Source organism: Nanorana parkeri, unplaced genomic scaffold (genome assembly GCF_000935625.1).
Source record: "Nanorana parkeri isolate BGI_ZX_2015 unplaced genomic scaffold, ASM93562v1 scaffold1592, whole genome shotgun sequence".
NCBI lineage: Eukaryota > Metazoa > Chordata > Amphibia > Anura > Dicroglossidae > Nanorana > Nanorana parkeri.
In genome coordinates this window covers 118,888-131,567 of record NW_017307860.1, presented here as the reverse complement: position 1 = coordinate 131,567, position 12,680 = coordinate 118,888, and the positions used below count along the sequence as shown (strand labels likewise).

At 50.5% G+C, this 12,680-nt stretch overlaps 1 protein-coding gene across 1 annotated transcript in view; it reads right to left on the bottom strand.

The window, feature by feature from the left end:
• Positions 1 to 8,627: 8,627 nt before the first annotated feature.
• The window catches only part of TDRD1 (tudor domain containing 1), a 54,628-nt gene continuing 50,575 nt past the window's right edge, over positions 8,628 to 12,680 (bottom strand). The window contains exons 22-23 of the mRNA XM_018570757.1: positions 11,923 to 11,960; positions 8,628 to 8,669 (exon numbers count right to left, since the gene is read on the bottom strand). Coding sequence (XP_018426259.1) covers positions 8,628 to 8,669; positions 11,923 to 11,960 — 80 coding nt within the window. The remainder of the gene's footprint in view (positions 8,670 to 11,922; positions 11,961 to 12,680) is intronic.

The window sequence follows — 12,680 nt, the reverse complement described above, 5'->3', positions numbered from 1 at the left end:
GGGAGGGGGAGGGTGGGGGGGGGGGGGGGGGGGGGGGCATGCGGCCGTGTCTGTGCCGCATGCCCCATCATCCTCCGTGGCCACTCGAGAATCTTCAGAACGTCCAACGGAAGCGTGTGGCGGAGACACAGGTAAGTTTTAACTTTGTTGGTAAACTTTTTTGGTTTATGTTTTTGAATATATCTACGGCTTGCTAGCAGCAAATATATGCAAAAAATGAAGGTTTCACTTTTCTTTAAAAGCAAAGTGTGTGTTCCTAAACTTTCTATACATGGGTCCTATTTCTATGAGACTGGTAAAGTACAAAAGACTGGCCCTCCGATACCTTTATATGCCTTCCCGCACCTGTCCGCTGCCCAAATAACTGACGCAGCCCTGGTGAAAATCCTGGTACTTCCAGGTATGGGGCAGGCATGTAAGTTTCACCTGCCCTCCCGTAATGCAGTGCTTGTTCATGTGTCCAATTGCCAAGCTCAGGTGGGGCATGTTATGGTACAGCCCAGGCCAGGTGCTGTCACCTGTGGGGAATCGTATGGTACAGCCCAGGTACTGTCACCTGTGGGGCATGTTATGGTACAGCCGAGGGCCAGGTACTCTCACCTGTGGGGCATGTTATGGTACAGCCGAGGGCCAGGTACTCTCACCTGTGGGGCATGTTATGGTACAGCCGAGGGCCAGGTACTCTCACCTGTGGGGCATGTTATGGTACAGCCCAGCCCAGGTACTGTCACCTGTGGGGCATGTTATGGTACAGCCCAGGCCCTGTCACCTGTGGGTAATCATATGGTACAGCCCAGCCCAGGTACTGTCACCTGTGGGGCATGTTATGGTACAGCCCAGCCCAGGCCCTGTCACCTGTGGGGAATCGTATGGTACAGCCCAGGTACTGTCACCTGTGGGGCATGTTATGGTACAGCCCAGGCCAGGTACTGTCACCTGTGGTGCATGTTATGGTACAGCCCAGGCCGGGGTATGTTATGGTACAGCCCAGCCCAGGTACTGTCACCTGTGGGGCATGTTATGGTCAGGCCCAGGCCAGGTACTGTCACCTATGGGGCATGTTATGGTCAGGCCCAGGCCAGGTACTGTCACCTATGGGGCATGTTATGGTCAGGCCCAGGCCAGGTACTGTCACCTATGGGGCATGTTATGGTCAGGCCCAGGCCAGGTACTGTCACCTATGGGGCATGTTATGGTCAGGCCCAGGCCAGGTACTGTCACCTATGGGGCATGTTATGGTCAGGCCCAGGCCAGGTACTGTCACCTATGGGGCATGTTATGGTCAGGCCCAGGCCAGGTACTGTCACCTATGGGGCATGTTATGGTCAGGCCCAGGCCAGGTACTGTCACCTATGGGGCATGTTATGGTCAGGCCCAGGCCAGGTACTGTCACCTATGGGGCATGTTATGGTCAGGCCCAGGCCAGGTACTGTCACCTATGGGGCATGTTATGGTCAGGCCCAGGCCAGGTACTGTCACCTATGGGGCATGTTATGGTCAGGCCCAGGCCAGGTACTGTCACCTATGGGGCATGTTATGGTCAGGCCCAGGCCAGGTACTGTCACCTATGGGGCATGTTATGGTCAGGCCCAGGCCAGGTACTGTCACCTATGGGGCATGTTATGGTCAGGCCCAGGCCAGGTACTGTCACCTATGGGGCATGTTATGGTCAGGCCCAGGCCAGGTACTGTCACCTATGGGGCATGTTATGGTCAGGCCCAGGCCAGGTACTGTCACCTATGGGGCATGTTATGGTCAGGCCCAGGCCAGGTACTGTCACCTATGGGGCATGTTATGGTCAGGCCCAGGCCAGGTACTGTCACCTATGGGGCATGTTATGGTCAGGCCCAGGCCAGGTACTGTCACCTATGGGGCATGTTATGGTCAGGCCCAGGCCAGGTACTGTCACCTATGGGGCATGTTATGGTCAGGCCCAGGCCAGGTACTGTCACCTATGGGGCATGTTATGGTCAGGCCCAGGCCAGGTACTGTCACCTATGGGGCATGTTATGGTCAGGCCCAGGCCAGGTACTGTCACCTATGGGGCATGTTATGGTCAGGCCCAGGCCAGGTACTGTCACCTATGGGGCATGTTATGGTACAGCCCAGGCCAGGTACTGTCACCTATGGGGCATGGTATGGTACAGCCCAGGTACTGTCACCTGCGGGGCATGCCTGGCAGAGTTTAGATACTTACCTTAATGTAAAGGACCTTTGCAGGGGCTGTAGGAAGTACAGACACAGGTAGCTACCAAAGGGGCGAGGGAAGTGTGGAACTCCTCTCCCAGCTTCGGCCTCCTGTAAATAATGTCTTCGGCTGACTTAGACGGCATCAATTTTTGGCAAAATTGTCGGTAAAAAAACGGTCACTCAACAGATTTCACCGGATTCTTTTCAGATTTGTGTAAACCACCAAAAACGAACCTGTAAATTTGGATCTCCACCTTTATAAATGGGCCCGATGTGTTCCCTGTAGGATCTGAAGGCTCATGCGTTAATCCAACGCAGGCTAACCCTCAATTTGCAGCAAAGAGACTCTCCTGCGGCCACAGCCATAAAGCAGAGGGAAGGGATGACGGGAGGATGCGGTGGGGAAAAGCCGAGCTCATACTCACCTTCCGAGGTTCTCAAATATTCCAAATTCCTCCGTGGACAACCCAGAGAAACATTGTGACCCGAGGGCCCAAATACTTCCCAGGCGCCCCTATGATTCTGAACACGCCAGATACAGGCCTGAGGTGGAACTGGGCGGATGTGTGGGGAGCTTTGGTCCCATTGTCATCAGAGCCATTGCCCTAGGAGCAAAATGTAAACGCTTAGCAGATAAATTGTAACTTTTGTTGAGGAGAAAAAACAACAACAACCCCCTCTGAGCGATCAATGTGCATTGTAAGGATAGAAAACTTTGTTGCAGATTCCTGAATGGGAGGGGTCTGATTCCTGAATGGGAGGGGTCTGATTCCTGAATGGGAGGGGTCTGATTCCTGAATGGGAGGGGTCTGATCCCTGAATGGGAGGGGTCTGATCCCTGTATGGGAGAGGTCTGATCCCTGTATGGGAGAGGTCTGATCCCTGTATGGGAGGGTTTAATTCTTGAATGGGAGGGACCTCATTCCTGTATGGGAGGGACCTCATTCCTGAATGGGAGGGACCTCATTCCTGAAAGGGAGGGGTCTGATCCCTGTATGGGAGGGTTTAATTACTGAATGGGAGGGTCTTATTCCTGAATTGGAGGGGTCTGATCCCTGAATGGGAGGGACCTCATTCATGAAAGGGAGGGGTCTGATCCCTGTATGGGAGGGTCTGTGCTCATTACAACCACCTGGTGAAGTTTCGGTACTCTACTTATAGAAGAACTTCACCGGCATCTTAAAAAAAAAAGACATCAACGGCAGCTTTAGAAATGTTTAGTATTGGAAATCCAGACAGATCACTGCTGGCCTTCCACTCTTTGCATTCCTTATTTTTGTTTTCCTCCCCATTCTTCTCACTAAGGGCAGATGACTCCTCCTTCCTTTACTTCCTGGAACTATGGCTCCACCTCCTGGAACATGTGACAGTGCACATCATCTGAGGGAGAGATCTCACAAGATTTTGCAGTTTAAAGATGAGCCTTCTCAGGAAGACACGGGTGATGTTGCCTTGCCATGATGCATCTGTGAGGTCAGGGCTTCATCACCAGTGGCCCACTCATCCCAGTCCTTCATCACCAGCACCTCATTCTACCAGGCCAGACCTGCATCACCAGCACCTCACTATACCAGGCCAGGGTTACATCACTAGTGTCTCACTCAACTAGGCAAGGGTTACATCACCATGGCACTCTCAACCAGACCTGGGCTACATCACCAGTGCCTCACTCAACCAGGCCTGGCCTACATCACCAGTGTTTCACTCAACCAGGCCTGGCCTACATCCCCAGTGCCTCACCCAACCAGGCCTGGCCTACATCCCCAGTGCCTCACTCAACCAGGCCAGGGCTTCATCCCCAGTGCCTCACTCAACCAGGCCTGGCCTACATCCCCAGTGCCTCACTCAACCAGGCCAGGGCTTCATCACCAGTGCCTCACCCAACCAGGGGATAGAAAAACAGTTTTAATTTGACTAATAAATGTGAGATGATTTGATATCAGTATTCAGAGCTGCTCAATTATGTGATTTTTAGTGAAATGGGGTAAAAGGTCCCTTAGGGAGAATCTCACCAAAAATGAAATCTCTGTTATAAAGGATGATTCACATGTTACCTGTATCTCAGTGCAAACGTCTGAGAGCCAATCACAGGAGCCGGAAATTAGATTGGGGGGAGGGGCGTTCCTTACACGGAGTGCAGAATGTCTCCAGGTTTCTACATCACATTCCAGCAGTCACAGACTGAAATGGAAAAGTTATTTCTATAACATTACAAAACGGTTTCTGTATCAATTTTATGTGTTATTTTAAAGAAGCATTAAGCTCGTCTTCCCTGAACTTCCTGTCCAGTACACGATCACACGGGACAACAGCCATCCATCTACTAGCATAAAGAAGGGAAGGAGGGAAGAGAAGGGAGCAGGGGAGTGTCTTGCCTTGCTGTGTATTTGTAGAGACACACACACACAACTTACTAACACACACAAGGGCAGCTCCATAGGACCCCGCAAGGGAAAGGAGCCCCCCTTAAAACACGAAGTCAGGGGCCAGTTCTCAGGGGACCGGCTGGTTCTGCAGGAAGTTAAACCTTTGAGATACCTTTTTGGCCCATTTTCTGCGTATTGTTTGTTGATCTAAAAACAGCAATTATTTCCGTGAGCTTGGAGCCGCTTCCTCGAGCGCCTCCGATAATCCGCCATACCCGCCGGGATTTTCTCAGACGCTTTAATGTCGCTCACTGTGGCGTGACGGAGGAAACGGCAGAAGGATAAATCACGCGATTAATTACACTGATAAGTACAAACACTCCTACAGAGCCAACCAGCTGTGCACGCCCAATAGGTGGAATGTCACAGTAATAATACTCAGCGACACGTAACATGCCTGCACCGCGCTCTGCGGAAATAAACTGCTCGGAGTTCAATCTGGTTTACATTTTGCCCTCCTTGGGTCCTCCCCTCCCCCAGCATGATAATGACATTTTAAAATAAAACCTTTCCATTTGCATTACTTACCTTATTTTAGAGCCAGTAAAGTCATCACTGGGTCTCTGTGCAATGCAAGCAGTTCATGGCCAGTGGGAGGGGCCATCAGGGTGCTGTACATAGCTGCCTGAAAATATCACAGTGCCCTGCCTCGGTACTCCTCTCAAGAGCCCTCAGACATGATGCAAGCAGTGGGCTGGTTCATGGGAGGAGTTATGCAAATATCAAATTGCCTTGATGGGCGTGTCAATCTGAAAGAGTGGGCGTTCCTAGGCAGGCTTCATTTGCATGGTAACACACCCCCATGTGATGCTGAGCCTCCATGATTGAAAGAACTGAAATCCAATGAATGAAAGAGGCGGGGCCAGGGCAGTCAGGCTGGGGAGGAAAGCGCTAGGTGATGCTGGACAGCCTCCAGCCAGGAAAGGAGGCGGGCTCTATCTGACCTGCTGCAGCTTCTAATGCGCATTATGAGGAGTGTGCAGTGACATCAGAAGCGGGTTGAACGGTGCCAGCCCTCTAGTGGCAGAAAAGAGGTATTGCGGGGGGAAATCTCTGGAATAATGGATTGGAACAGAAGCTGGTGTGTCCTTTTAATTGGCTGTTCATTGTCATCTTCTGTTCAGCTGGAGTTGTTCTTTAACATGAGCACAAATACAGATCTAGGTTAGAAAGAAGCTGTGACAGGACACGTATATTACAAGATCACAACCGGGAGAAATGGACGGTGCCGAGTTTATGGTGATAAATGAGTTTCCATTGTATCCGCATGAAATGTATAATGTGAAACACCTGGACCACCTCGGAGGCAGCTCACTTATTTATACTGCGCTCCTGTTTATGTGTGTGACATATATAAACATATGAAGGGGGAACACAGGGGCGATAATATAGCTTGTAGACGCGTCACATAGGACAAGACTGACTGATAGGAGAACTCGAATGCCAGAGTCAGAATCTTATAAGGAATCTTCTTCATATATTCAGGCGACAGCTGGACTCCGGACCCCCTCCACTAAATGTTACCCCTCCACCCAGCTGACCTTGAAGCTGAACCCCCTCCACCCAGCTGACCTTGAAGCTGAACTGCGGACCACGCAGCTGACCTTGAAGCTGGACTCTGGACTCCCTCCACCCAGCTGACCTTGAAGCTGAACTCGGGACCCCCTCCACCCAGCTGACCTTGAAGCTGAACTCCGGACCCCCTCCACCCAGCTGACCTTGAAGCTGAACTCCTGACCCCCCTCCAACCAGCTGAACTCGGGACCCCCTCCACCCAGCTGACCTTACAGATGAACTCCAGACTCCCTCCACCCAGCTGACCTTACAGATGAACTCCAGACTCCCTCCACCCAGCTGACCTTACAGCTGAACTCTGGACCCCCTCCACCCAGCTGACCTTACAGCTGAACTCTGGACCCCCTCCACCCAGCTGACCTTACAGCTGAACTCGGGACCCCCTCCACCCAGCTGACCTTGAAGCTGAACTCCTGACCCCCCTCCAACCAGCTGAACTCGGGACCCCCTCCACCCAGCTGACCTTACAGATGTACTCAGGACCCCCTCCACCCAGCTGACCTTGAAGCTGAACTCCGGACCCCCTCCACCCAGCTGACCTTCGGACCCCCTCCACCCAGATGACCTTGAAGCTGAACTCGGGACCCCCTCCACCCAGCTGACCTTACAGCTTAACTCCAGACTCCCTCCACCCAGCTGACCTTACAGATGAACTCCAGACTCCCTCCACCCAGCTGACCTTACAGCTGAACTCTGGACCCCCTCCACCCAGCTGACCTTACAGCTGAACTCTGGACCCCCTCCACCCAGCTGACCTTACAGCTGAACTCGGGACCCCCTCCACCCAGCTGACCTTGAAGCTGAACTCCTGACCCCCCTCCAACCAGCTGAACTCGGGACCCCCTCCACCCAGCTGACCTTACAGATGTACTCAGGACCCCCTCCACCCAGCTGACCTTGAAGCTGAACTCCGGACCCCCTCCACCCAGCTGACCTTCGGACCCCCTCCACCCAGATGACCTTGAAGCTGAACTCGGGACCCCCTCCACCCAGCTGACCTTACAGCTTAACTCCAGACTCCCTCCACCCAGCTGACCTTACAGATGAACTCCAGACTCCCTCCACCCAGCTGACCTTACAGCTGAACTCTGGACCCCCTCCACCCAGCTGACCTTACAGCTGAACTCTGGACCCCCTCCACCCAGCTGACCTTACAGCTGAACTCGGGACCCCCTCCACCCAGCTGACCTTGAAGCTGAACTCCTGACCCCCCTCCAACCAGCTGAACTCGGGACCCCCTCCACCCAGCTGACCTTACAGATGTACTCAGGACCCCCTCCACCCAGCTGACCTTGAAGCTGAACTCCGGACCCCCTCCACCCAGCTGACCTTCGGACCCCCTCCACCCAGATGACCTTGAAGCTGAACTCGGGACCCCCTCCACCCAGCTGACCTTACAGCTTAACTCCAGACTCCCTCCACCCAGCTGACCTTACAGATGAACTCCAGACTCCCTCCACCCAGCTGACCTTACAGCTGAACTCTGGACCCCCTCCACCCAGCTGACCTTACAGCTGAACTCTGGACCCCCTCCACCCAGCTGACCTTACAGCTGAACTCGGGACCCCCTCCACCCAGCTGACCTTGAAGCTGAACTCCTGACCCCCCTCCAACCAGCTGAACTCGGGACCCCCTCCACCCAGCTGACCTTACAGATGTACTCAGGACCCCCTCCACCCAGCTGACCTTGAAGCTGAACTCCGGACCCCCTCCACCCAGCTGACCTTCGGACCCCCTCCACCCAGCTGACCTTGAAGCTGAACTCGGGACCCCCTCCACCCAGCTGACCTTACAGCTTAACTCCTGACCCCCCTCCACCCAGCTGACCTTGAAGCTGAACTCGGGACCCCCTCCACTCAGCTGACCTTCGGACCCCCTCCACTCAGCTGACCTTTGGACCCCCTCCACTCAGCTGACCTTTGGACCCCCTCCACTCAGCTGACCTTTCCATGGAATGTATTCTTCAATGGCTACAAAGGATATAAGTCCGCTTTGTGTACACCGAAGGGCTGCTGGGTTGTAGCTACTCGACAAATCAAAGTTAATGACTAGAAACAAAGAAAACCAAAGAACAGGAGATACTGGGAACATTTTAATGAAGAGCAAAGGAAACGGCTACATTTAATAAACATTACAGATCAGCACCTCTCCAACCGGAGGTATATTTTATCATGAAGACTTATTCATGAACGATGAAAGCAACGATACATCGGCAGCTCCGGTCACATGACCATTCTTGTTAATTTTGTGGCACTAAACTCAGGAGATAAATCTTAAAAAACACATTCAAGAACTATTACCAAAAATGTATCTTATTTGTGTATCACTCGGCTGTACTAACCCTAAGGAACACGAGCGGTTTAATCTGCGATAGAAAAATAAGAGGTTGCTCCGGGAAACAAAGATTTTGTGGATGAGACTTCACCCCCTCGAGCTCTAGCGCACCATCTTTTCAAGCAGCAGCTCCAGTTTCTCAACCTGTCCCAAAAAAACAAAAACAAAAATAAGCACAGAAGCCGACCAACAATCAATTGTAGCACAGAAGACGATGACAGTAAAACTCTATTGTTTACAACACTACAAGCTAAATCTAACACTATAAAAGGGGCTACAATATGTCTTTCACCTCCTGCCAGAGGATGTTCCCTCACTTCCTGTTCCAATAACAAGTGTTACAGGGACATGAAGTGATCAGAAATGTTACCATCAAGCAGAAGACACAGACAACAATAAAAAACTTCGCTCCGAAAACCATAGAGACGACCGCAAGAATTTCCATTGCTAAAAACTAGGGATGCACCGATACCGAGTATTTGGGTGAGTACTCGTACTCGCCCAAATGCTCCGATACCTAGCACGAGTACTTCCTGTATCAGGAAGTCGGGCAGCGCATCATTACACGCTGCCCGGTTTCCCGATTGGCCAGGAAACGGCTCCATGCTCCCTCGTCACTTGTGATGAGAGAGCATGGAGCCGACTTCCCGGCCAATCAGGAAGCTGGGTAGCGTGCAATGACGCGCTGCCCGGCTTCCCGATTGGTCAGGAAGCTGGCCAATCCAGAAGCCGGGCGCCGTGTAATGACGCAGCGCCCGGCATTGTGATTGGCCGGGAAGCCGGCGTCGTGCTCCCTCGTCATCTCATGAATCATAATATTAAGAAAGTGACCTTAAAGCATTAGTTTGTATTGCTTTAGAAAAAAATGTGACCTGTCCCTTTAAGAAAAAGTATCGGTAATTGGTACTTGACCAAAAGTATCGGTACTCGTACTTAAAAAAGTGGTATCGGTGCATCCCTACTAAAAACCCAAATCGTTTGGCAAAAATCGCCCATGCCAGATCCCTAAGCACAGCTTCCCCAAACTTCCTGTCAGAGAGAACACGCTCTGTGTACCAAGCCACAAGGGACAGGAGCTGTTCATCTATTGTCTGTGAAGGTTCTCATTCATCCAGGTCACATGGTATATCTGTAAAAATTAAGTCAAGGCAACTGGACTCGCTGTATTTTTCTTGCAGACGTTTCACTGGTCATCCGACCGGCTTTCTCAATTCAGAATGACTTGTACAAAAATGATCTGGGAATAAATATGGTGAATGTCGCTCCAATCCACATAATCTGTTAGTCACAACCGGGTGTTGATCACATTTGCATAATTGGAGCTCATAGGGAGACATTGGGATGCATTTTAAGTGCAGCAGCGTACGGAGCCGGTCAGCACACAAAACGGATGTCGTGTGAACGGGCCCTAAAGATGAAGATAAGAACATCGGATCACCGCAGGATGAAGCATAACTACCGAGACCAGGAACGACCTGCTTTATGACAACTAGAGATACTTCACTTATCCGGTACCTGCTCCACGTAGAATCTTCAACGAAGAAACAAAATAAACTAAAATAATAAAACGGGAAAAGAAGGAGACGTCCATTTTCCTGAGGACACCGAGCGAAACTGGCAGGTTGGAGGTTGGATGACCTTAAAGTGAAAGGCTTTTGTAATAGGTTTGCCTAGTGTCCATTTCTCCTAGTGGCAGCAGCATAACCCAAACGCTCAGAATTATTTAGAGCTGCGTCCCTCAATGAACGAGATGGCCTTTTCATTTTTTGTCACACCAGTGATCAATTACCGGGGGATGGGAATTTGCCTGCTGATGAGCTTTAAGACATTTTCTCTTACAGCCTCTCATTAGATGGGCGCGCGCCAATACTGCGCTTGTTGTCTGAGATAAAAAGATATTTACAACCGACGCCGAGGACATTTGAAGTACTAATTTGGCCATATAATTGGAGGTCCAGAGAGAAGGATTTTTTCCTTGAAGTCCTCTTTGACATCACGCAAAACAAATGACAAACGCACTCAACAATTTGTCACCAGTTATACAGTAAGGTGCACACGAAATGGGCTTTAAAAAGTAAAAAACAGTAGAAAGGTATCATGGCACGCTCACAAACCAGCATGTAAAACCAGCATTTTCGTGTGCACCTTACTGTATAACTGGTGACAAATTGTTGAGTGCGTTTGTCATTTGTTTTGCTTAACCGATTTGGTGCAGCGACGCATGGGGGGTTTCTCAGCTGCCATTTGGATGTGCGTGTATTTTGTTGTGTTTTGGGGCATTTAATTAAATTTTTCACTAAATATTGGGGTTTAATAAGGAGTTGCGCTAATATTGCGCAACATAAAAATTTGCAACTACCACCATTTTATTCTATAGGGTCTTGGCATTCAGAAAATATATAATGTTTGGGGGGTTTTAAGTCATTTTCAGGCCTAAAATGTGGAATATAACATGGGTACAAAAAATGAAAAAAAGGCCTCAGTCATGAAGGGGTTAAGGAGGTGGGGCGTCCTCCTGACAAGCCTGCACCCAATTTGATATCTTCTGCCCCCATGTGCTCCAAGATGGAGGCTCTCATAGTTTAGAGTTAGGACCGCACTATAAGAGGTGCCTTGGCGCGGCAGTGCGGCTTTCACATCCTCTGCAGAAGACGTGTAACCAAACCTCTGTCATTGTCCTTAGTGGTGAGACAAGTTGTTTTACATGCTGGTTTGTGAGTGTGCCGTGACGCCTTTCTACTGTTTTACTCTTTGACATCACTTCATTTTCAATTCAAGTTTAATTTCAACAAGACTTCACATGGCAGCTTCCTGTTGTGACAGAACAGCCGTCACGCTCCGATGTGTGCACAGCGCACAAGCTGCAGAACCAGCAGAAATTTCGGGGACAAGTCAGAGCAGAGCGTCCTGCATGAGAGTGGGAGGATGAACCAGATGATGATAACGGCAGTCTAGACAGATCCGGGTTTGTGCTGCACGTTAAAACAAACATCACACCTCCGCTTGTTCTACAAGTTTAATTGACGGCGTCGGTGTGAAAAATGCTTTTACGTCTTGTAGACATTACAGTCCCCAATCACACAACCCGTCCCCGAAATCTTAGAGACAGAGCGATGGCAGAAAAAGACCAAGTGGCCCATCTAACAGTATTGTTGCCTCTCTGTATTTGTTCAATCAGGACCTCCTTCCTCCTGCTGGGGACCCCCCTAGTGATAATAAAGATCTATATAGAGGGATCAGGACCTCCTTCCTCCTGATGGGGGTCCCTCTAGTGATAATAAAGATCTATATAGAGGGATCAGGACCTCCTTCCCCCTGCTGGGGACCCTTCTAGTGATCGCTGTATAATGTGATAACTATGGCAGACATTTCAGATGCAGCCCTGTGGATCACTCACCCTCTTCCTGAGCTCCTGGCAGCAGCAGCCTTCTTTCTCTAAAATAATATATGGGGAAAAACAAACAAAACTTACAATAAAATACAAATAAATCACATTCTTCCAACACGCTGCAAGGAGTATAAATGAAAGCAGGCTTCTCAGATCTCCAGAAAGTGTACAAATACTTTCTATGGTTATTTAAAGAGAACCTGCCAAGAGCTGGAGCTTACACCCCCAGGAGAGAGCAATGGGTTCCTGAGCTGCCAATCACCAAGCACCACTTCTATCATATGTGGGAAAGGGAAGGGAGTCACATGGTCACTAAATCGGGAACTGAACATCTAGTGGCCGAACAGAGCGGCAGGGGAGTGAAGGGAAAAGTATTTGTACAAACAGCTGGAACACCTTAAAGCTGAGCTCCAGGCAAACATCTAAATACACAGAGGTCAGATAGAAGACTGAAGGGAAGGACGGAGGTCAGATATAAGACTGGAGGGGAGGACGGAGGTCAGATAGAAGACTGAAGGGGAGGACGGAGGTCAGATAGAAGACTGAAGGGGAGGACAGAGGTCAGATAGAAGACTGAAGGGGAGGACGGAGGTCAGATAGAAGACTGAAGGGGAGGACGGAGGTCAGATAGAAGACTGAAGGGGAGGACGGAGGTCAGATAGAAGACTGAAGGGAAGGACAGAGGTCAGATAGAAGACTGAAGGGGAGGACGGAGGTCAGATAGAAGACTGAAGGGGAGGACGGAGGTCAGATAGAAGACTGAAGGG